The sequence below is a fragment of the Mustela nivalis genome (genome assembly GCF_964662115.1).
Source record: "Mustela nivalis genome assembly, chromosome: 8".
Classification (NCBI taxonomy): domain Eukaryota; kingdom Metazoa; phylum Chordata; class Mammalia; order Carnivora; family Mustelidae; genus Mustela; species Mustela nivalis.
In genome coordinates, this window is record NC_139027.1 from 122,837,991 (window position 1) to 122,860,766 (window position 22,776).

A 22,776-nucleotide genomic window follows, 5' to 3' on the forward strand; every position below is an offset into this window, starting at 1 on the left:
GCCCCGGCTCCGCCCGGCGCGGCCCGCCCCCCGCGCAGCCCCGCCAGCTCCCCGCCCCGCCGCCTCGGCTCGGGGGCGCGCGGCTCCGCGAACAAAAGGCGGACGCGGCGGGAGCGGTAGGGAGGGACACAGGCGGCGAGCGAGGGAGGGATCTGCGAGGCAACAGCGACCCCCTCGAGGGTCAGGCAGGCCGGGGCTGCCGCGGCCCCGGCTCTCTCCTGCTCCGCTCCGCCGCCGCCCCCTCCCCTGCCCGCCAGCGGAACGCACCCAGCCGACGCTCCCCTCCGCCCAGGGTCCGGGCAGGGGCCGCGGGAGCGGCGAGCGAGGGGACTCGGAGGCAGAGGCCGAGCCGACCTCAGATCGCAGGAGCCAGCATCCATATACACCGCCGGTGCCTCGCCCCTCGCGGCCGTGCGGAGCGTGCGCAAACTCCGCCCCCCTTAACCTTGCAAAGCAAGACAATTATCCCATAGTACAGATGCATAAACTGAAGCCGAGGGAAGGTAAGCGATTAGCCCAAAGTCAATGGCCGAGCGGGGATGGAGCCCAAACCTCACACCACCAGGGCGTCCTCTCTGGCTCAGCTAGCTCAGCCTCCCTCTCACAGGCGTAGGGACCGTGAAGCCCTAAGTGCATGCCCAGGTCTGCACACCTCGGCGGGCTGGGATCTCAGGCATACTCCCTCCAACCCCAACCCGGTTTCAGGCTCTGCATAGTTAAAATGGGGGTGGTCCACTATGAGATGTCAGACCGGCGATGCTTTGGGAGTAGATTCTGACCCCCGGAGGGGGCTGGCGCAGACTAAAGACAATTGTCCTGATCCCCACACGTTCCGTCCCCCGAGCAACCCCAGACTGCCCAGAGCCCTGGCTCTGGTGGGTTTCCGTTCTCTCCTTGCAGGGCTGTGCTTCTGGCTCTGCTGTGGATTTTCGCGTGTCTGTCACACCTTCCCCTCCTCCGTCCCCTCCCCCGCTCCCTGCTGCTGCTCTCCTCCCCGTCACCTAGCCACCGCCATACAGAGCCGGTTTTAAGTCCTTTGGCTGCCCCACGGGTGGGCACCCATCCTCAGGGTGGCACCACGTTGCCCCCTGGGGAGGGCTGCAGGGTGATGTTTACCCTTCTGCACCTGCTTCACTCCCCTACCCGCCCCGTTCTTACCCCGCCCCTTTTCATCCACCCGACCCTTTTCTCCTCCCCCCCCCCCACCAAGTCCTGTTTCTTCTCTCCTTCCTGCCCTTGACAGTCGGTTGACACCAGGTCTGCTTCTTCATGTCTTTCCCACCTCTCTCGCAGCAGAGAATCCTGGGGTGTGCCTTCTCACCTGAGACATGGCTTCGTCCTGATCTAGGTGTGTCCAGGTGTCCACTCAGGTGTGAGTGCCCCTCCACCCTCAGAATTTTCCTCCAGGCGCCCCCACAGAGCCCTGTGGAGCAGGGCCACTTAGCAAGTTCTCCGCAAAGCCTTCTTTCCCGGCATTCAGACCCCATCCTGGCATAGCACAGCTCTCCTGTTCCCCCAACCATCCTGGTGCCTAGTCCAGAGGCACCAGATAGAACAATGAGTGGACTTGTCACTGTGCCTTCCTGACCTGTGAAGCATCCAGTATAGGAAGGAGATGGGCCACCGCAGATTCACTACAAATGAGGTAGAGTTGGGGCACCTGGGTGGCTCAGTGGGTTAAGCCTCTGCTTTCGGCTCAGGTCATGATCCCGGGGTTCTGGGATCTAGTAACGCATCATCGCATCATCATCGGGCTCTCTGCTCAGCGGGGAGTCTGCTTCCCCCTCTCTCTGCCTACTGCTCTGCCTACTTGTGATTTCTCTATCAAATAAATGAATAAAATCTTTTTTAAAAAATGAAGTAGGGTTGTGTGGCATGGGGGCAAGGGCCAGAGCAAGACTTCCCACCTCCTGTGCCCCCGAGTCCCCACCTGATTTAGTCTGATGTAGCCGATGACAGAGTCCTTCTAGCTCTGATGTCCCCATTTCTTGTAGACTGGTACAGAGAATTCTAGTGAGTTCTCAGAAATGGTTTGCCTTCTCTGTGTTTCGGTTTTTCCTCTCCAAGAATGTGGGCTTGGAGAGGCTGGATGGTATTAATCCAGGCAGGGGACATGCTAGTCCTGGCCAGCTCAGCCATTCCTAACAAACCCATGGCCACACTGGTGGTCCTGAGAGTACAGTGACTTCAATCTTCCCACTTGGTCCTGGGCGTGAGTCCTGGCTTTACCGTACATTTTGCCTGGGTCCCAACAGTCATGGCCCAGAGTGGGGGGAATCCGAGGGCTCTTCCTGCTCTGAGGGTCTTTGGGTTTGGGGAGCCATGAATCTACAGTATAGCCCCAGGAGAGCAGCAAGACCCTGGTGGGGTGGAGTTCAAGGTTGGGGGTGGGGGCGCCTAGGCAGGGAGTGTCTAGGCTCAGGCTCAGTTCAGACCAGGGAAACTACAGAAGGAATGAGACTTGCTGGGAGTTTAGAATTGGTTACACACAGACAGGGAGGCTGTCTGCAGCTTCCCGACCCTTGGGCACTCACTTAGGCTAGGCTCTGAGCTCAACCCTTCAGCAGAGGAACTCGGGAATGTTAGGAGCTTCTTTCTTTTCTTTTCTTTAGTTTAATTTATTTATTGACAGAGAGCAAGCACGCACACACACAAGCAGGGGGAACATCAGGAGAGGGAGAAGCAGGCTCTCCGCTGAGCAGGGCGACTGATGCGGGGCTCAGTCCCAGGCAGATGCTTCACCAACAGGGCCACCCAGATGCCCAAGCTTAGGAGCCCCTTGTACTTGACTATTTTCCAAAGAAAGGTACAACAATACACAGCTCATCCCAATCATTCTTTTTAGAGTGTGGTATTGACACCTTTCCCATTGAGGGACAGGATCTATATCCCTTCCCTTTGAACCTCAGTAGGCCTTTGTGACTGCCTCCACCAACAGACAGTGGCAAGTGATGCTGTGACTTCCAAGGCTAGCTCATAAAAAGCTCTTCAGGGGCGCCTGGGTGGCTCAGTGGGTTAAGCCTCTGCCTTCAGCTCAGGTCATGATCTCAGGGTCCTTGGATCAAGCCCCACATCAGGCTCTCTGCTCAGCAGGAAGCCTGCTTCCCTTCCTCTCTCTCTGCCTCTCTATTTACTTGTGATCTCTGTCTGTCAAATAAATAAATAAAAATCTTTAAAAAAAAAAGATGCTCTTCAGCACTCTCTCGTGGGCTCAGGTGCTTTCTCTCTTAATCCACTCACCTTGGAACCCAGCCACCGTGTTGGGAGGAAACCCAGGCCTCCTGGAGAGGTTGGTGAAGGTGTTCCAGCCGACAACAGCTGTTCTGGTCCCTGCTAACCCCCAGACACGTGAGAAAGTGGACCTTCAGAGGATTCAGCCCCCAGCCTTGGCACTGTCCCAGCGGATGCCAAGTAGAGCAGAAATGAGCTGTCCCAAATTGCAAAATAAATATTGTTGTTCTAAGCCGCTAGGTATTGGGGTAGTTTGTTACACGGCAGTGAATAACCGGAATGCTTGTCCAAGGTCACACAGCTTGGAAGTGGCAGAGCTGAGACCGATTAGAACCCAGGGTCATCCAGTTTCAGAGTCTGTTGTGCTGCACTAATGGCCAATGTTCAGCTCTGGCACACAGTGTATGCTGCATGAAGCTCTACCCAAGAAGGAATGAAGCATCAAATGATTATAAGAATTAGATATCAGATTATAAGAAAGGATGCCGGTGACCCAGTGGAAAAGCAGTTTATTTTCTCCCATTCAAGCCGCTAAATTGACCAACATGGTTAAAACAGAAGGAAGACTAAATCCAGGAAGGCTTCAAAGAAGAGGTGATTTTTTTTTAAACTAAAGATTTTTTCTTTTCATCGTACAAATCATGGTAGAAACAAACCACTGGCTGTGGGAAAATTAGAGGAATTAGTAGGGGAACCTGCTTTAAGTATAATATAGTCAGGGAGTCCTCACTGAGTAGGTGGGGAGCCAGGGTGGTGGGGACAGAAGCTAAAGAGAGTGAACTGACAAGTGAATAGGACATAGAGGTGGAGTGCAGGAAGAAGAGAAATGGGGCATTTGGGGAGGGGACTGTCACATGGAGAGAGAGAGAGAGTAGAGGGACAGACAGAGAGATGGGGTCTTGGCTTTTGAAAAAAGCAGGGCCCTTACCTCCATTGTCCTGGAGAAAGGATGGAATACTTGAATGAGATGCAGGGGCTTCTGTCAGGTGGGTGAGAGGGTGACAGACGATGGCTTCTGTTTTCTCAGTGGAGAATAAAGTCACCCGGTAAGAGTGAGGAAACCAAGGAGCGCAAAGACCTCAGTTCTCAGAGAACAGAAACCAGATTTCCCAGGACATGTGAGGTGAAGCCAGCCAGCCCAGAAAGCATGGAGTATTTTCTAGAAAGGACTCTAACCAAGTATACTTCCCATAGCTGAAACCATGCAGCACATAGGATTTTATGTCCTGCCTCTTCCCACTCAACAGAGCGCAGAGACATTTCCCCGTGCATTTATAAACTCTTCGCAAACATCACTTTTAATACTTAGAAATAATCCACAGAGTGGATGTTCCAAGGGTCACTTAACCTTTCCCCCCCTTTGATTGGACATTCAGACTGTTTGCTGGCAATAATACTGGCGTTCTGAGAGAGGCGGCATGTGGTCTGGATAAGAAAGGAGAACGCAAGCTCCAAGGCAGAGCTGGGATGTCTGGCACTCTGGCGCCTAGGATCCCATCGTGGGAGCTTTCGGGGGCCTATTATTGGCAATGTGTGGTCCTGACAGGTCACATTCTGGATTTTCCTGGACACAAGCACAAAGAATGGGACAGCAAGGCAGATCTCACTGGCTTCTCAAAAGGCCCAGTGGGTCAGGTATTAAGCCTAGGGAAAATATGGTGGGGAGAAGGGCCGGGAGGGCTCAGAGAGCCGAACGTGTGACCCCTGACCATTTACAGTTTAAATACATAGTGCAACAGCCGTGTTTGGGATGGCAACAGGGCCCTTCACTTGCCTGTTTTCCCCATAATACAAGTCTTTTCTGCACCCCACCCTTCCTGGAGAGGGCATTGCTCCAAGAGACCTGGCCTTGGGCAGCCTATGTAGGGACTCAGGTCCTCAACTCAAAGCCCAGCAGAAGAGAACCCTCTCGGCTGTGTGAGAATGAGGTGGGCGTCCTGAGACAAGGGGCCACCCACCCAGCAGAGGCCGGGAGACCGCTGGTGGACATATTCTCCAGGGGACACTGCCCTGAGGTGAGACTGCTTGTTCTGGGATTAGCTGAAGCCTCTTCCAACTTGAGGTTCTGTGGTTTGACAACACAGCTTTCATGGACTCCTACCATGAGCCAGGGACAGAAAAGGAACCCCTGTGGGCAAAGTGCCTACTGTGTGCCAAACACGGGGATTCCTGTGAATGATCTCACGTACTGTCACAATAAGCCAGTAAGGAAAGAATCCTCACTTCACCAGAGAGAGGGGAAACAAGCAGGACAGAGCAGGACCTCTCTCTGCCTCCCAGCCCTGGGCTTCCCCTCCAACAGCATCGGGGTAGGGTGATCAACAGAGAGTCCCATAGCATTGCCCTTTCCTGTAGCATTTCTACCTGATAAAGCAAAGTTCCTCATGGTAGGCTTCAGGCACTGGGTGGCCCCTGACAGCTATGATGTCAGTGTCCTCCATCCCCTTGGACTGGTGAGGGCAGAGCTGGAGGTCAGAGGGTGACAAGGTCTTGTTTGTGTGTGTTTATGGGATTTGAGTTTCTGATGGGCGATAATCACTGCCAGCCTTCCCGACTGGAACGGGAGTGGGCACAAGGCCAGGGCTGCCACCCTGGAGGCAGGTATAAGAGCCAGGGAGGAGCGCCTGGAGCCTGGCTGGGGCGGAGGGGCTAGCTGCTGCTACTGGGGGGTGGGAGGTACCAGGATGCAGAGATAAAGCTGCTTTGGACAGACTGCCGGGTGGAAGAGTTCCTTCTGGAAGTGGCCCTGTCTCTCGGGCAGATGTGCTAAGGAAATCCTCGGGCTGGACAGGCTGGGAGATTGCCAGAAGCCAAGGCTTTGCAGCGTAAGTACATTTTCCCATAGTTCCTGCCTTTTCCTTGCCCGCTGAGCTACTTCTTCCCCCCATTAATGATCACGTGACCATCTGTCCCAGAAGAGCCCAGGTGGAGACTGAGTGGCCATGTGTCAGGAATTTGCGCCCTGGATTTCTCAGAGGCGGTGTAGGGGGGATAGCGGTAAGCACTGTCATTTACCCACTGCTCACCAAACACCAGGCGCTCTGGGTTATCTCACTGGACGGAGGCTGGGTCCAGCATCCTAGTTCTTCAGACATTATCTTTTTTTTTTTTTTAAAGGTTTATTTAATTCTTTATTTGAGAGAGAGGGTGTTCATGCATGCATGAGTGGGGGAAGGGGTAGAGAGAGAGAATCCTTAAGCAGACTCCCCACTGAGCAGGGTTCCATCCAGGAGATCATGATCCCAGCTGAAACCAAGACCTGGATGCCTAACTGACTGAGCCACCCAGGCACCCCAGGCATTATTTTCTTTTACTCTTACAACAGCCCTATGAGGTGGTTATTAGTATTTTACAGAAGAGAAAATTGAAGCACAGAGATGTTAATTAACTTGTCCAAGGTCACATAGTAAGAGAGTAGGAAAACCAGGATTTGAACTCCCCGACTCCAGAGAATGTACTTGTCACCACCATGTTATACTAGTGGGGCTATGGTAAGTCACTTCCACTTTCTGAGTGGTCATTTCCTTATCTGTAATTTAAGGGTCTAAAATTTGATGATCAGAAATAGATATCCCGGGACACCTGGGTGGCTAAGTTGGTTAAGCAGCTGCCTTCGGCTCAGGTCATGATCCCAGGGTCCTGGGATCGAGTCCCACATCGGGCTCCTTGCTCGGCGGGGAGCCTGCTTCTCCCTCTGCCTCTGCCTGCCTCTTTGTCTGCCTGTGCTCGCTTGTTCTCTCTCCCTCTCTTACAAATAAATAAATAAAATCTTAAAAAAAAAAAAAAGAAATAGATTTCCCTGAGATTCGCTAAAGATACCTCAAGGTGGGTCAGCTTTAAGCGTTGGGAAGCCTTCCTTCTTGGAAACATTATCAAGAACTGTAGGGGGCGCCTGGGTGGTTCAGTGGGTTAAGCGTCTGCCTTGGGCTCAGGTCATGATCTCAGGGTCCTAAGATCAAGCCCTACATCCAGCTCTCTGCTCAGTGGGGAGCCTGCTTCCCCCTCTCTCTCTGCCTGCTGCTCTGCCTACTTGTGATCTCTCTCTCTGTCAAATGAATAAATATTTATTAAAATAAAAAGAATTATAGGGGGCCCCTGGTGGGCTCAGTGGGTTGAGCACAAGACTTTGGGGGGGTGGGGTCATGGTCTCTGGGTTCTAGGATTGAGCCCCATGTCAGGCTCCTGGCTCAGAAGGAAGTCTATTTGTCTCTTTCCCTCTTCCTCTGGCCCTCCTCCTGTTCAGGCAGAGCAGCAGGCAGAGAGAGGGGGAAGCAGGCTCCCTGCTGAGCAGAGAGCCCGATGCAAGGCTCGATTCCAGGACCCTGAGATCATGACCTGAGCCAAAGGCAGGGACCCAACCCACTGAGCCACCCAGGCGCCCAAATAAATAAAATCTTAAAAAAAAAAAAAGAACTATATGGGAGTGCCTGGTTGGCTCAGTCAGTGACCTGCAACACTCGACTTTGGGGTCATGAGTTAGAACCCTATGCTGGGTGCAGAGGTACTTAAAAAACAAACAAACAAACAAAAACCTGTGTGTATGCCCTTTGATTCAGCATTCAACTTCTGAAGTTTATCATAAAGTATATAATTTATGAGTATTTATGAGCAGGGAATTTCACTACAGTTTTGCTTATAATCACGGAAATTAGAAGCAAACAAAATGTCCAACAGTTAAGGAATAAATGATACATCCTATGATGAGATAATACGTAGTCATTAAAAATCATGTGATCAAAAGGTGCTGAATGTCACTGGAAAATTCTCATTTTTAAGTGGAAAAGGCACTTTATAAAATGAAAAAGCCTGGAAAAAATACAGTTAAGGGTTGAGAGTTTATCTCTGAGAGATGGAATTATGAATATTTTTGTATCTCTCTTTATTCTTTTCTACATTTCTCAAACTTTCTATAATATACACGCCTTATTTTTTAATAAGAAAAATGAAGATTTTTGTTCACTTGTTCTTTTGGTTTAGGCTTGGCTCCTTTCGAGCTTCTGTTAAAATACACCCACTGGCTTTCAGAGGGAACTGAGTTGCCGGCAGTCAGTATTGTGAGGGCCTTTGAGATGATCTGGTCCAACGTGTTTTGTGTGGGAAAACTGAAGCCTGAGGATACAAGGGACTTATCCAAGGTCAGAGAGAGAACCAGAGACTCCAGACTCCCAGCCTGGAGCTCAGGCATCTGCCCAAAAGGGCCAGAATCCCTAGGCCAAGTTTCCAGAAGGTTAAAGAGATGGAAGGGAATCAGCTAGAATTTCCTGGGTATGGTTAATACAGGTTAGTTGCTAACTCCAAGTGAGACCTTGAATGCTGAGGGTAGGTGACCTCACAGACCTACCCAGTGACGATTCATCCTGGGAGTGACGAGAGAGAGAGAGCGAGCAAAGGGCAGCTGGGTGGCCAGGAGCTAGCAGGGTGTGCCCAGGCCTCTCCCTCTCATCTCTAGGCCTTAACCACAGAGCTTCCGCTCCTGGGAGAGCTCAGGACTCTTCCTACCAGGCCCTGGCTCGGACAGAATGAAAGGTCTCCGCTGGCGTTACACTCGGCTGGTAAGGGGCCCAGCTTGGGCTGGGGAGGTCAGGCCAGCAAAGTGGGGGAGGCCAGATCTCTGGCAGGTGGGGTCTGGGCTAGGATTGGATGTAGGCGGGTGCTGTGTTCCCCTTCCAATTCCCTCTCCAGCTGCCCTGGAGTTCAGAGTTCAGGACCCAGGGACCTGGATCCCCTACCCCATGGTCCTGCGACCCCAAGGAGCACAGACTCCTGTCTCCAGCCAGTTGGAGTTCTGTCCGGAAGCCCCATGCAGCTAGGACCCCCTCCTTAGGCCTGAACCTGGGGACTAGGAAAGCAGTGTCCTGGTCATTTTTCATCCTGGAGGAGGCCTCTCTTTCTTAAGAAAAGTCCCCAGGTCATTGTGGGCAGGTGCATGTGTACACACACACACACACACACACGCACGCACACACAGTCACGCACACGTCCTCAAACACACACTCTAGCACAGAGTGGAAGCTCGATTGAATGGGTGCATGAGCCAACCCGCATCCACACCGACACACACCTATTTATACAATCCCAACTCACACTCACAACATGTTGATGGGTAAACACGCAAAGTTACTCAACACCTTCTCACACTGATTTGCCAACACAAGTCTATTTTAAGCCCACACACACCTTCCCACGGACGAACACACATCTCACACAGACCTGCACGTGCTTTCTCAGCTGCTGCAAGCGTTGTCCCCCTGGCTGACAGGGAAGCCTCTGGCCCTCATTCCTTTTCTTCGTAAAATAAGGAGAGTAAGGAGAACATTCTTAAGATTCTTGGGAAAATATAGAGAGATATGCACAGCGAACGCCCAGCCAGGCCTGGTCAAGGGTGCGCTGACAGACATTGGCCGCTGTCTGTGTTGTTATTGTTCGGATTATTGATATTATTATCCCTGTTTCAAGTGCAGACACACACGGCTGCAGCTCTCAGGGCTGGGCGGGGCTGGGCTGCCACCTGCCCTTCTCCCTGCCCCTGAGCTTCGAACTTGATCCTTGGCATCTGCTCTGGATCTAGAGCGGGCTGGCAGACAAACCACAGAGTCCGCGGTGGCCACATCTGATGGGCGTGTGTACCCTTGACCTTGGGCTGGCAGGGGCGGGTCTTGTCAGCCATGGGCACCAGCCTCCCCTGTCTGGGGTGGAGGTGGCTGGGGCCTAAGCAGGGGTGATGAGGCAGCCGAGGCTTTTGGCTCCGAAGACATGGCAGCCGGTGTCTCCTGGTCCCTCTTTGTGTCTTCATAGCCCAGCCGGGTGGAGGATGCTCTGTCTGTGGAGGAGGGTGAGGAGGAGGAAGAGGAGACAGCCCCAGCCCCAGCTCCGGTCTCAGCTCTGGCTCCTGAAGATCCGGTGGAGTCCCAGCTGGCAGAAGCCAGCCAGGTTCTAGGAGCCTCGGAGATTAGGCAGGTTCGGGCGCAGTGCCAAGAGCCTCAGGTCCCGCCCTCCGGCCCTACCCCAGCCAGGTCCAGGGACACCTGGGGTCGCTCCTGCTGTGTCCCAAGGCCCAGGGGGAAGGTGGAAGGATGAGGTAGGGAGGATGAGACGGAGGGATTCAGCATCTCATCTATTCTCCAACCTCTAGGAACCAAGGTGACCAAGGGGAGGAAGTCCCAAGAGAGAGCTGACCTTGGTTCAAATCCCAGCTCTGCCACTTACTCCCCATGTGGCCTTTAGGCAAGTTGCTTTACCTCCCTGAGCCTAATTTTCTTCAACCATAAAATGGGAATGATACTCCCTCTCTAATGGGCTCTTGGAAACCGTAAACGCCTCTGGTACCCATAACGTCACATGCCTGTGTGAGTGGGACCTGTTCAACCTCAGTTCATCTGGGACCCTGCGGGCAGGGTGGAAGGAGGGGGGAGGATGCAGATTCCCCGCTTACCTCCAGCCCTGTTCCTAGCTCAGCCTCCACCTCCCCGCCAGAGTCATGGGACATCCCTGGAGCCTGGCCTTCTGCACATGGAGAGATGGCTTCAGCCTGCGGAGCCTGTATAGGCAGATGGAAGGCCACAGTGGGCCGGTGCTGCTGGTGCTGAGGGACCAGGATGGGCAGGTAAGGTGGGCCCTGGCCCCACCCAACCACACAATGGGGGCCCTGCCCCAGGGCAGCCTCAGGGGCGGGAGGCAGAGGTTTCAGCCTGTCACTTGCAAGGGACAATGATGAAGACATTGAGACCTCCCCTGTTGAGAGCCCTTCCTCCCTCTCTTCCTTCCTTCCCTAATTCAGCCATTCAACACAGGTACATTAAGCACTTACTATGTGTGAGCTTAGATGTGGATGTGGATGAGAGCAAGGTCAAGACAGAAATGGTTCCAGCCCTCTTGGAGCTACAGGCCTACTAGGGAGGCAGGCCAGAGGTGAAGCAAAAAATCAACTGGGGAGACATCTCAAGAGGGGGCTCTACACCTTAATGAACCATTTATGCTTGAAAACATCCCCCTGTTCGTTGGGGGCCAAAAGGGAAAGTGAGCTATGGAGGCTGCCTCGGACCTTGGGAGGGCATGGTCTCAGACCCCTGTTGTCTCACCAAGGCCGGGGGTGGGGGGTGTGGATCTCGCCAGGCACCAGGCTCTCTAGACAGGGGCCAGGGGAGGGGGTAAATGCTGGTTTCAATTGCTCTTCTTCCATGGGAGGAACATGTTAGAAATCCTGAGAGCCCCTGAGGACACTCATGTGCACAGGCGCTCCTTCTGTCTCAAGACACCAATATCAAGGAACTTCCACCTCAAGGCCACGGAGCTCACGTCTTCAAGAGGGAGCTCCTTCCTTAGCAGAATGCCACTGACTGTGGAAGTGATTCCTTATATTAAGCCAAAACCGACTCCCCAAGGCTGCCTCCCAGTGGTCCTGCCTCTGCCCCTCAACACTCTGTATGAGAGGGAAAACTTAAAGTCCATCAACTATCCAATGGGAGAAGATGGCCAAGTGAACTATGGCTCTGCTTCATAGTGAACTATTATTATCAAGGGCTGGAAAGAAAGATTATGTAAAGCCATAACTATTAAAAGTGTTGTTTTTATTTTTATTTATTTATTTAAGAGGTTATTTTTGTAAGTAATCTCTCTACCCAATGTGGGGCTTGAACTCACAACCCCAAGATCAAGAGTTGCATGCTTCACCGACTGAGCCAGTCAAGCGCCTCAAGTTTTTGTTCCTAAAGCAGGATATGAAAGGCACTTTGGGCCAATGGAGAAAATGTATTAGGAACTGGATACTAGATAGTATTATGGCATTACTGTTAATTTTTTTAGGTGAGATGATGGTATTGTGGTCATCCATGAGAAAAATCCCCATTCTTTTTTTTTTTTTAATCTTTTTGTTTATTTATTTATTTGACACAGAGAGAGAGAGAGAGAGATCACAAGTAGGCAGGCAGAGAGAGAGAGGGAAGCAGGCTTCCCGCAGAGCAGAGAGCCCAATGCGGGGCTCGATCCCAGGACCCTGAGATCAAAGGCAGAGGCTTAACCCACTGAGCCACCCAGGTGCCCTGAGAAAAATCCCCATTCTTAGGAGCTGAACCATTTAGAGGTGAAAGGCTTGTAGTATCTGCAACTTACTATCCAACAGAACAGCAATATATATAAGGAGCAAGAAAGTAAATATGGAGAACACATGAATGCACATGGAGGGTATCTGTACCTGCTTTTGCTTTTCTGTGTATTTGAACTTTTATAAAGAAAACGAAAGGGGGAGGGCGGTTACAAAACAGAGGTATCGGGCACCTGGCTGGCTCAGTTGGAAGAGCGCACAGCTCTTGATCTCAGGGTCATAAGTTTGAGCCCCACCTTGGGTGCAAAGATAACTTAAATAAATAAAACTTAAAAAAAAAAAAACCCAGATGTACTGTAAGATCTGGTTTTCTGTATAAGAATATATACACTGGCGGCACCTGGGTGGCTCAGTGGGTTGAGCCTCTGCCTTCGGCTCCGGTCATGATCCCAGGGGCCTGGGATGGAGCCCCCCATCAGGCTCTCTGCTCAGCGGGGGACCTGCTTCCTCCTCTCTCTCTCTGCCTGCCTCTCTGCCTACTTGTGATCTCTGTCTGACGAATAAATAAATAAAATTTTAAAAAAAAGAATTTATACCCTGGCATTAAACAGATGCTGGAAGGAAACTCAGCAAAACGTTGCAGTCACCTTGCAGAGCAGAAGGGGGCATTGGAATGACTTTAGTTTCTCTTTCTGCTTATCGATAACTTCTAATACTTTTCTACAAGGATTACTTTCACAAAATAAGCATGTTTAAGAAAAACTAGGAAGACGCCAGCAAGAGTTCTTCCTTAGGGAATATTAAAGGAAAGGACAGGCATTGATGGGCCCATGGGGCCCTCCCCACCCCCCAGCTCTGTCCCAGGCTCCCCGGGTGCCCCACTGGATAAGCCTATATTACTAAGCTCCACTCCCTGCCAGCTGCCACAGCAAAGCTCTTCTGCTTTCCAGATGTTTGGAGCCTTCTCTTCCTCGGCCATTCGACTCAGCAAAGGCTTCTATGGTACCGGAGAGACATTCCTCTTCTCCTTCTCCCCACAGCTAAAGGTGAAATTCCTAGGGAGGAGGGAGGGGCGGTTTTGTAAAGATCCTGTGGTCCTAGTGGCCCCTAGCTCTATCTCCCATCCTGCAGTGCTTGGTATCCCTCCAGCTTTCCACAGAAGGAACAGGACAGGCCAGTGGTGGGCAGGGCATCCCTCTTGGCCCTATTTATGTCCATTTCTTACAGTGCTCACTAGGTCCCTGGTGACCCCAGACTGGCTCAAAAAGGAAGAGGGGCGTTGCTCACCCAACACAGGCTGCAAAGACAAGATGGGTCCAAGTGCAGGTAGATCTGTGGGTGTACAGGTAGGAAGACAAAGACAGACACATCCAGTGACTTCAGTCTTCTTATGAAGTGGGGGCTGAGGTCATCGGCTAAGAGAGAGGTTGGGGGATAGAGCGTATAGGCTGAGCAATGAGAAGGCATCAAATCGTCATCACAGGAGTGGAGAGGGAGGCCTCCTGGAGAGAACCAGAGAAACAGAAAGACAGCGAGGCAGCGTGAACTGGAGGTAGGGGCCATCAGCTTAAAGGCAAGCTGGTCCCCCGGGCACGTGTTTTCCACCAGCCATGTTCAGCTCTTGGGTTCTGGCATGGAGAAAGTGGTTGGGAGGGCTCCTCCAGGATGGGGCTTTCACCAAGCTAGTGTGACCAAGGGAGAGGGGGAAGCAGAAGATGAAGGGAATGGAAATGTAAAATGGACCACAGGACCTAGTCTGGACTGGTGGGGGAAGGACAGCCAGAGAGACTGAAGGACAATGAGATGAAGATGGAAACAACAGTTGACAGGTGGCCTTGTGGTCAGAGACTTGGAGCAAGGACACCAGCTGAGCCAAGTGTTGGAATATAAGATCCAAGAGAGAGGGGCATTGGAAACAGACCGGGAAGGACAGGTTCCTGGGTGTGGACAGAGGGGACAGTGGCCAAGGTGGCGTAAGAAATCCCCAGCACGGGGCGCCTGGGTGGCTCAGTGGGTTAAGCCTCTGCCTTCAGCTCAGATCGTGATCTCAGGGTTCTGGGATCGAGTCCCGCATCAGGCTCTCTGCTCGGCGGGGAGCCTGCTTCCTTCTCTCTCTCTCTCTGCCTGCCTCTCTACCTATTTGTGATCTCTGTCTGTCAAATAAATAAAATTTAAAAAATCTTATAAAAAATTAAAAAAAAAAAAAAAAAGAAAGAAATCCCCAGCACTGGAAAAGGAAGGGCCCTGAGGCAGGGACAGGATGGGTCTGTGCAGATGACGAAGTTCACCAAGGACACTGGCAAGAATGAGGAAGGACGGAAGGACGGTGAGCCAGATCTTAAGCCTCTAATTCATGGTGACTGGCGACTAGGAGATGGGTGAATGACAGAGACAAGACTGGTGGAGTCAGAGGGTACTTGCTGCCTTTTTTTTTTTTTTTTTAAAGATTTTATTTATTTATTTGACAGAGTGAGATCACAAGTAGGCAGAGAGGCAGGCAGAGAGAGAGAGAGGAGGAAACAGGCTCCCTGCTGAGCAGAGAGCCCGATGCGGGACTCGATCCCAGGACCCTGAGATCATGACCCGAGCCGAAGGCAGCGGCCCAACCCACTGAGCCACCCAGGCGCCCACTTGCTGCCTTCTGAAGCAAGGTTTTTGAAGGTGGGAAGGGGATAGTCCCCGACATTTCCCATCTAAAGCTTTTCTATCTCTGAGCTATTTATTGAATAAGACGCTGAGCATTGCAGGCTTGGCATGAAGCACACTACTTTTACTACTCATAAAAATAGTCGCAGCTAACTGGGTGCTGGTGTACCACCTGCCAGGCACTATTCTGAGACATTCACAAATTAGCGCGTTTAATCATGACAACATTCCTCTGAGGTACATACTATTATCGGCCCCAGTTAGCGTTGAGGAAACGGAGGCATAGAGAACTTGAGCGACTTGCTAGTCAGTGGTAAGGACGGGATGCAGAAGCAGGCGCTGGGGCTTGAACCCAGCCACGGCTAGGCTGCCTCTCTAAACAACAGATGGAGACGCTCTCCGGCTTACAGAGGAGACGCGATCACAATATAGAGGGATAAGGGCTGTGGAAGAAACGCAAGGAGGAGTGCCTGTATGGAACGGGGGTGCAGAGATCCAAGGAGACTTCCTAGAGGAGGAGTTTCTTGAATCGGGTCTTGATGGACAACCAAGATCACCAGGTGCTGAAGGGCAAAAGCGAGCAGTCTTCTTGGAGCATGTGAAAATAACTGCAGAGTAATTGGAAAGGGGACAGTGCCCATTTAGGAACCCAGCAGATGAATGGGTAGGGGGTCAGAGTGTGTGAGGAAGGACATATCCCCTTGCACTCCCACTGCATGCCCTCATGAAATATTTGTTCAGCAGATGAAGCACTAGGGGCACATGGGTGGATCAGTTGGTTGAGCGACTGCCTTCGGCTCAGGTCATGATCCTGGAGTCCTGGGATCAAGTCCCGCATCGGGCTCCCAGCTCCATGGGGAATCTGCTTCTCCCTCTGACCTTTTCTCCTCTCATGCTCCCTCTAACTCTCTCTCTCGCTCTCTCAAATAAATATATAAAATCTTAAAAAAAAAAAAGATAGGGGCACCCGGCGGGCTCAGTGGGTTAAGCCTCTGCCTTCGGCTCAGGTCATGATCTCAGGGTGCTGGGATGGAGCCCCGCATCGGGATCTCTGCTCATCAGAGAACCTGCTTCCCCCTCTCTCTCTGCCTGCCTCTCTGCCTACTTGTGATCTCTCTCCGTGTCAAATAAATAAATAAACAAAATCTTAAAAAAAAAAAAAAAGATGAAGAACTACTTCATGTTTTTGTTTGCTATAAGAGACCTCCCCTCCAATGCATGGACCTACAGATAGACTCAGCAACACAATTATTGGTTCCATGACAAGGAGGTCACAAGCACCTATGGACTCCTTGCTAAAAGCAAAACACAAGGTATCTATTTCATTGTCTCCATCAGCCAGCTTGATAATCTTTCCAGGAAACAGGAAAGGGGTCCCTTGTTCCAAGGAAACACATGCTGGCTTCCAATTACCACTCGCCTTCCTGTGTTCATATACTAGATCCTATAGTTCTCGGATTTTCCTCCTGCTGCACTGACTACTCCTCAGCAGAGTCTTTTGCTGGTTCCTCCTCACCTCCACAACATTTGGACGTCAGAGGGTCCCAAAGCAAAGTTTTTGGTTCTTGTCTCTTCTCTACCCTCATTTCTTTCAAGGTCTCATCCATTCTCACCACTGTGCATGCCACCCACATGCTGATGGCCTCTGCCCCTGGACTCCAAACTGACATATACCCAACCTACTACCCAGAGTTTTTTTGCTTGGACGTCAAACCTGGCATTTCAAGCCTCACAGGTCACAAACTGAGTTCCTGACTTCCCCCCACAAAATCTGCCCCTCCTGCCATCTTCCCCAATGATGTTAATGGCTCCATCTTTCCTGCCACTGAGATAAAAAATTTGGGGGTCCTTTTTTTTTTTTTTTTTTAAAGATTTTACTTATTTGACACAGAGAGAGATCACAAGTAGTCAGAGAGGCATGCAGGGGCGGGGTGCGGAGCAGGCTCCCTGCTGAGCAAAGAGCCTGATGTGGGGCTTGATCCCAGGACCCTGAGACCACGACCCAGGCTGAAGGCAGGGGCTTAGCCCACTGAGCCACCCAGGAACCACAATTTTGGGGTGTTTGATGCCTATCTGTCACACCCTACACCTGAGTTGTCAATGAATCCCGATGGCTCTGCCTTCTCTATCAATATCCAGAACCCACCACCTCTCACCACGTCCTTTGGTGTCTCCTGGTTCAAGCTGGCACAATTATTGTCCTTGTTCCTGCTATACCCCTCCTAAAAGGTCTCCCTGCGTCCACCCCAGTCATCACAAAAGCTGGAGTGTTCCTTTCTTCCTCCTAAAGATTATTTATTTATTTATTTATTTGAGGGAGTGGGGAAGAGAGAGAGAGAGAGAGAATGAGCACAGGTGAGGAGAGGCAGAGGGAGAGGAAGAAGCAGATTCCCTGCTGGACAGGGAGCCTGATGTGGGCTTAATCCCAGGACTCCAGGATTTTGACCTGAGCTGAAGGTAGACACTTAACAGACTGAGCCATCCAGGTACCCCTAGAGTTTTCCTTTTGAAAGGTAAGTCAGAGCATGTCACTCCTTTGCTCGAAGCTGCCAGTAGCTTCTTTTCTTGGAGTAAACCCAGTTTTTTTAATAACCTACAAGGCCTGGGGCATCTGGGTGGCTCAGTTGGTTAATATCTGCCTTTGGTTTGGGCCATGATCTCGGGTTCCTGGTTCCATGATCCAGCCCCACATCAGGCTCCTTGCTCAGCCTGCTTCTCCTTCTCCCTCCACTAGTCCCCCACAGTCTTGTGTTCTTGCTCTCTCTCTCTCAGATAAATAAAATCTTAAAAATATATATAACAACCTACAAGACCCTACATCTTCTGGCCTGTCTCTTATTTTGTTTCTTATTATTTTTCCTTTCCCTCACTCTGCTCTAGCTACATTGAGTTCTGCGCTGGCCCTTAAACATGCAGGCCTGCTCCTACCTCAGGGCCTTTGCACATGCTGTTCTGCCTAGATTGCCTTCTACCGGATCACCACATGGCTCAGGTCTCACCTCCTTTAAGATTCCGCTCAAATGTCACCATCTCAGAGAGGCTCTCTATGACCAACTAATTTAAATTTATAAAAACCCTTCTTGTCCTTCTCTACTTTTTTATCCTTAGCATTTGTCAACATACTATTTATTTTACTTAGTTACCTGCCTCCACCTACTGGAATAGGAGCCCCATGAAGGCAGGAATTTTTGTCTGTTATATTCACCATTCTACCCAGTACATAAAACAATGACTGGTACTAAATGTTAAAAAAAAAAATGTTGAATGAAATGAATTTTTTTTTAAAGAGAGAAAGAGAGAGAGAGAGAGAGAGAGAGAGAGAGAGAGAGAGAGTGAGCATGGGGAAGGGGAGGTCAGAGGGAGAAGCAGACTCCCTGCTAAGTAGGCAGTCCCATGTGGGACTCCATCCTGGGACACCAGGATCATGACCTGAGCTGAAGGCAGTTGCTTAACCAACTGAGCTAGCCAAGCGCCAGAAATCAATTATTTTAACAGGGGCTGTTTTCCCAGCCCCATCTTGGAATCCTGTTTTTTGTTTTCTTTTGTTTTGTAATTGGGTAATCTTTGCCTATCTTCTTTCGTTTGGCACCTCCTGTGTTCTTGACGCATTCTCAGTGGCTCCTTGATGGCGATTGGAAATGGCACCACAAACAGGGTCTTCGTTCCTTCCGTAGCAATGTTTATCTTACTCCTTCAAGTCTGAAGGTCACATTCTTCGGTGAAAGTAGAGAAGGAACTGAATGATTCTGTCTTTTCATGGTCACTTGTTCATATTATCTCATCTCTTGTGAGCCCAGGGCTTATTTTTTTATTAGTCTATTTTCTTGCTAAAAATCTTTCGGCTGCTCATAGCATTTTTTTCTTTTAAGATTTTTAAAAATTTATTTGACAGAGATCACAAGTAGGCAGAGAAGCAGGCAGAGAGAGAAAGGAGGAAGCAGGTTCCCTGCTGAGCAGAGAGCCCAATTCGGGGCGCGATCCTAGCACCCTGGGATCATGACCTGAGCCGAATGCAGAGGCTTAACCCACTGAGCCACCCAGGTGCCCCCTCATAGCATTTTTTTTAAACAGCTAATTACAGGCAGTAATATGCTATACTTTTGTGGCCTTCTAAAAGTATTTTTATTGGTCAAATTGACTCTTGAATAATTTGTTCATTCAACAGACATCTCTACCACGCCCTGGGAATTTTGCTGGGCATCCAGACAGCTTACAGGTGGATCGAGTAATGGCACGTCATTATGAACAGGATCATCTCTAAGAGTGCTAAATGCTGAGGAAAAGTGGACAGGGCCTGGGAGGAAGGGCTACGTTAGACAGGGTGACCCAGGAAACTTCTATGCAAGGACATTTGGGCTGAAAGATGAGAAGTGGGCCGTTTCAGGACTTGGAGAAAAATCATTCTCAGTAGAGGGATGAGCAAGTGTGAAGGTCCTGTAGCAGGAACAGCTTTGGGTGTCCCAGGGACAGCAAGGCCGGTATAGGCGAAGTACAGTCAGTAGGGGGAGGTGGGGTCAGAGAGGAAAGCAGGGTTCAGAGCAGTCCGGGCTTCCAGCTAGACTAAGGCGTTGGATTGTATTTCCATCGCAGTGGGGAGCTCTCCGAGGGCTTTAGGCAGAGGAATGATGATATCTGACCACATGGCAGAGCGGAGATGGGCTGTGGGCAGGAGACTGGAAGCAGGGATGTGTAAGGCGGCTGTGAGCCAGTGAGGAGTGACTGGCAGGGATTGGGTGGGCACGAGTGGAGATGGACATGGACAAGACAGAAACGGGTGTAGTCTGGGTGTGTCTTTGGGGGTGGGGCCCACACGACCTGCTCAGGAACGGAGCATGAGGCAGTGTGTGGAAGTGGGCAGGCTCCAGCAAGAGAAGAGGAAACAGCTCATGGCAGAATCAGGGCCCAGCTCCTGACCGGGACCGGGACCTTCCTCCTTCTCTCTCCAGCTTTGGAAGCAGGATGCTTCCTTGTGGGAACTCAGACTGGAAGGCAAGAGGTGAAATCTGGGGAAAATGGAAAGAAATATTGTCAGGGGCCAGGGTGCTTCTTGATGCTTAGCTGGGGCTTGGGCCTGGATGTTCCGTTCCCTCCACAACACTGCCACCCTGTGGTGAGGAGTCAAACTGCAAGGGCAGGACTCCCCCAGTAACCCAGCTTTTCTCCTGTCATCCCAGGTCTTTAAGTGGACAGGAAGCAACTCTTTCTTTGTGAAAGGAGACTTGGATTCACTGATGATGGGCAGCAGCAGGTCCGTGTCTCAGTCCTCCCGGGGTCTTGGGGTAGGGTCTCCCGTCCGGAAAGGCTGGGCTAGGCTGCCCCAGAGAAGAGGCTGATGGTAAATTTCCAGGCCTCTCCCTTCAACACTGCCGGGTGCTGCCTAGTCCCCCAGCCAAATCCCTCAAGCCTCCTCCTAACACTGAGGGGAAAGGATGGCATGAACTATCCTCCAACGTCTTTACAGTTGATGACAGCTTAGTCTGTGTGCATGTGATTTGGACAACAGCATTCTGCATGGTTGGATGAGGCTAGAGTCAGGGGATGGGAGGCTAAATCAGGATTCATAACTCACTGGAGGAAGGCAAGCATCTGCCCAAGAAACCAGCGTGCGCATGCGTGCGTACGTGTGCACGTGTGTATGTGTTGGGCAGATGACCACTCATCATTAGGAAGAAAAAGTTAGCCTTACTCCTGGTGAGACCCCCAGATTCAGGCAGAATAAATCAGAATAAATCTTATCTCAAGGGCAAAGATGAAAGCAGTGTTTGACTAGTACCAGGCAAGTTCTTTGCCCACCCAACTCCCTGAAGAGCCTCTACAGAGATAGTCTGGCACAGAACATACAAGCCATTGCTGATTTGCAGTAACCTACTTCCCAGCCCCAGCCTGGTTTGCTGTCCAGTGAGAGGATTAGAATGGATGCTTTCTGAAGTGTTTTGGGCTGAGTCCGTGTCTTAAGAGTCACTCCTTTGTTTAAGTATAGCCATATTTAAAATGTTCCATATATTCTAAAACTTGACTAGTGGTGCACCACTGTATATATTTATTAAAATCATTTAACTTTAGGGGTGTCTGTGTGTAGGTGTTGGGCAGATGAGTGGGTCAGTTGTTAAGCATCTGCCTTCAGATTCCAGGGTCCTGGTCCCTGCTCAGCAGGAAAGTTCTTGCTTGGTGGGAAGCCTGCTTCTCCCTCTCCCACTCTCCCTGCTTGTGTTCCCTCTTTGATTGTCTTTGCCAAATAGATGAATAAAATCTTTTTTTTTTTAATAAAGATTTTATTTATTCATTTGGCAGAGAGAGAGAGAGAGAGATCACAAGTGGGCAGAGAGAGGAGGAAGCAGGCTCGTTGCTGAGCAGAGAGCCCGATGCGGGCCTTGATCCAGGACCCCGGGATCATGACCCAAGCCGGAGGCAGAATCTTCAACCCACTGAGCCAGCCAGGCGCCCCTAGATGAATAAAATCTTAAAAAAAAAAAAAAAATTAACTATTTTTAAAAATGCTCCAAATGCTATGGGGAACAACAGGTGGAATTCCCAACAATTCTGGATATAAATTGGTTTAAGGGAAGGTGAAATAGGCAAAACTGTGCTGTGGTCGTGGTAAGGCCAGTGGCTGATGGTGTAGACCTAGAATACTAACATCCAGGAGTGAGTCATGCCAAGGTTTTTCTCTTCTCTTTAGTGGCCAGTTTGGGCTGTGGTTGGATGGAGACTTGTACCGTGGGGGAAGCCACCCTTGTGCAACTTTCAATAATGAGGTACTGGCCCGACAAGAGCAGTTCTGCATCAAGGAGCTGGAGGCCTGGGTCCTGAGCTGAAGACCCCGTGGTAGGCAGCTTCCTGAAGCAACAAATGCTCAGACCTACTCATGAATGCCTTCTGGACCCTCCTTAGAGAGGGCTGCCCATTTTCTCAGAAACCTGGATGACTATGGCTATGACCAGACCTCCTCACGGCCTGGGGACCCGAGACAGTCCTGCAAGCAAGCTATGTTCTCCGGTAGAGGTGACTGAAGGAGTGAAAGGGACTCACACCTCATCTGAGCAGCACAAAGAGCCTCATGAAATTTCTTTTTATTTATTTTTTAAAATAGGCTCCACGCCCAGCATGGGGTTCAACCTCATGACCCTAAGATCAAGAATCCCATGTTCCACTGACTTGAGCCAGCCAGCCACTCGACTGAAATTTCTTCTTAGAAATTACACAACTGGGGTGCCTGGGTGGCTCAGTGGGTTAAGCCTCTGCCTTCGGCTCAGGTCATGATCTCAGGTCCTGGGATCGAGCCCTGCATCATGTTCTCTGCTCAGTGGGGAGCCTGCTTCTCCCTCTCTCTCTGCCTGCTGCTCTGCATACTTGTGATCTTTCTTCGTGTCAAATGAATAAATAAAATCTTAAAAAAAAAAAGAGAGAAATTATACAATACATGTTGATTGTAGAAAAAATAGAGGACTTTTAAAAAAATTAAAATTGCCTAAAAGTCAACCACTCCCCAAAACCCTAACATTTTCATATACACCCAGACAATTTTCCATGGAGACACACACACACACACACATCTCTTAAGAGAATGGGATTCTAGGGGCGCCTGGGTGGCTCAGTCGGTTAAGTGGCTGTCTTTGGCTCAGGTCATGATTCCAGGGTCCTGGGATTGAGTCCCATCTTGGTCTCCCTGCTCAGCGGGGAGCCTGCTTCTCCCTCTGCCTGCCCCTCCCCCTCCCCCGGTACAGCGCACGAGCTCTCTCTCTCTCTGTCAAATAAATAAATAAAATCTTAAAAAAAAGAGAGAGAGAGAAAAGAAAATGGGATTCTATTCTGGATGTTTTAGAAATAATTTTAACTTCATACTGTCAAACCATAGACAC

The 22,776-nt window shown here is 50.6% G+C and overlaps 1 protein-coding gene across 3 annotated transcripts; it reads left to right on the top strand.

The window, feature by feature from the left end:
• Window positions 1-5,864: 5,864 nt before the first annotated feature.
• On the top strand, window positions 5,865-22,318 carry TLDC2 (TBC/LysM-associated domain containing 2). Of its 3 annotated transcripts, none has more exons than XM_082746293.1 (7): window positions 5,865-6,056; window positions 8,681-8,783; window positions 10,027-10,188; window positions 10,682-10,834; window positions 13,222-13,317; window positions 20,092-20,165; window positions 21,597-22,318. In XM_082746293.1, exons 2-7 carry the CDS (start codon window positions 8,751-8,753, stop codon window positions 21,730-21,732), a joined length of 654 nt encoding a protein of 217 aa, XP_082602419.1. In that variant the 5' UTR covers window positions 5,865-6,056; window positions 8,681-8,750; the 3' UTR covers window positions 21,733-22,318. The 3 variants fall into 3 exon arrangements, with proteins under 3 accessions (XP_082602419.1, XP_082602420.1, XP_082602421.1); XM_082746294.1 differs by having other exon boundaries at window positions 5,873-6,056; window positions 10,027-10,184; window positions 10,687-10,834; window positions 21,597-22,301; XM_082746295.1 differs by lacking the exon at window positions 13,222-13,317 and having other exon boundaries at window positions 5,873-6,056; window positions 21,597-22,301.
• The last annotated feature ends 458 nt before the right edge of the window (window positions 22,319-22,776 follow it).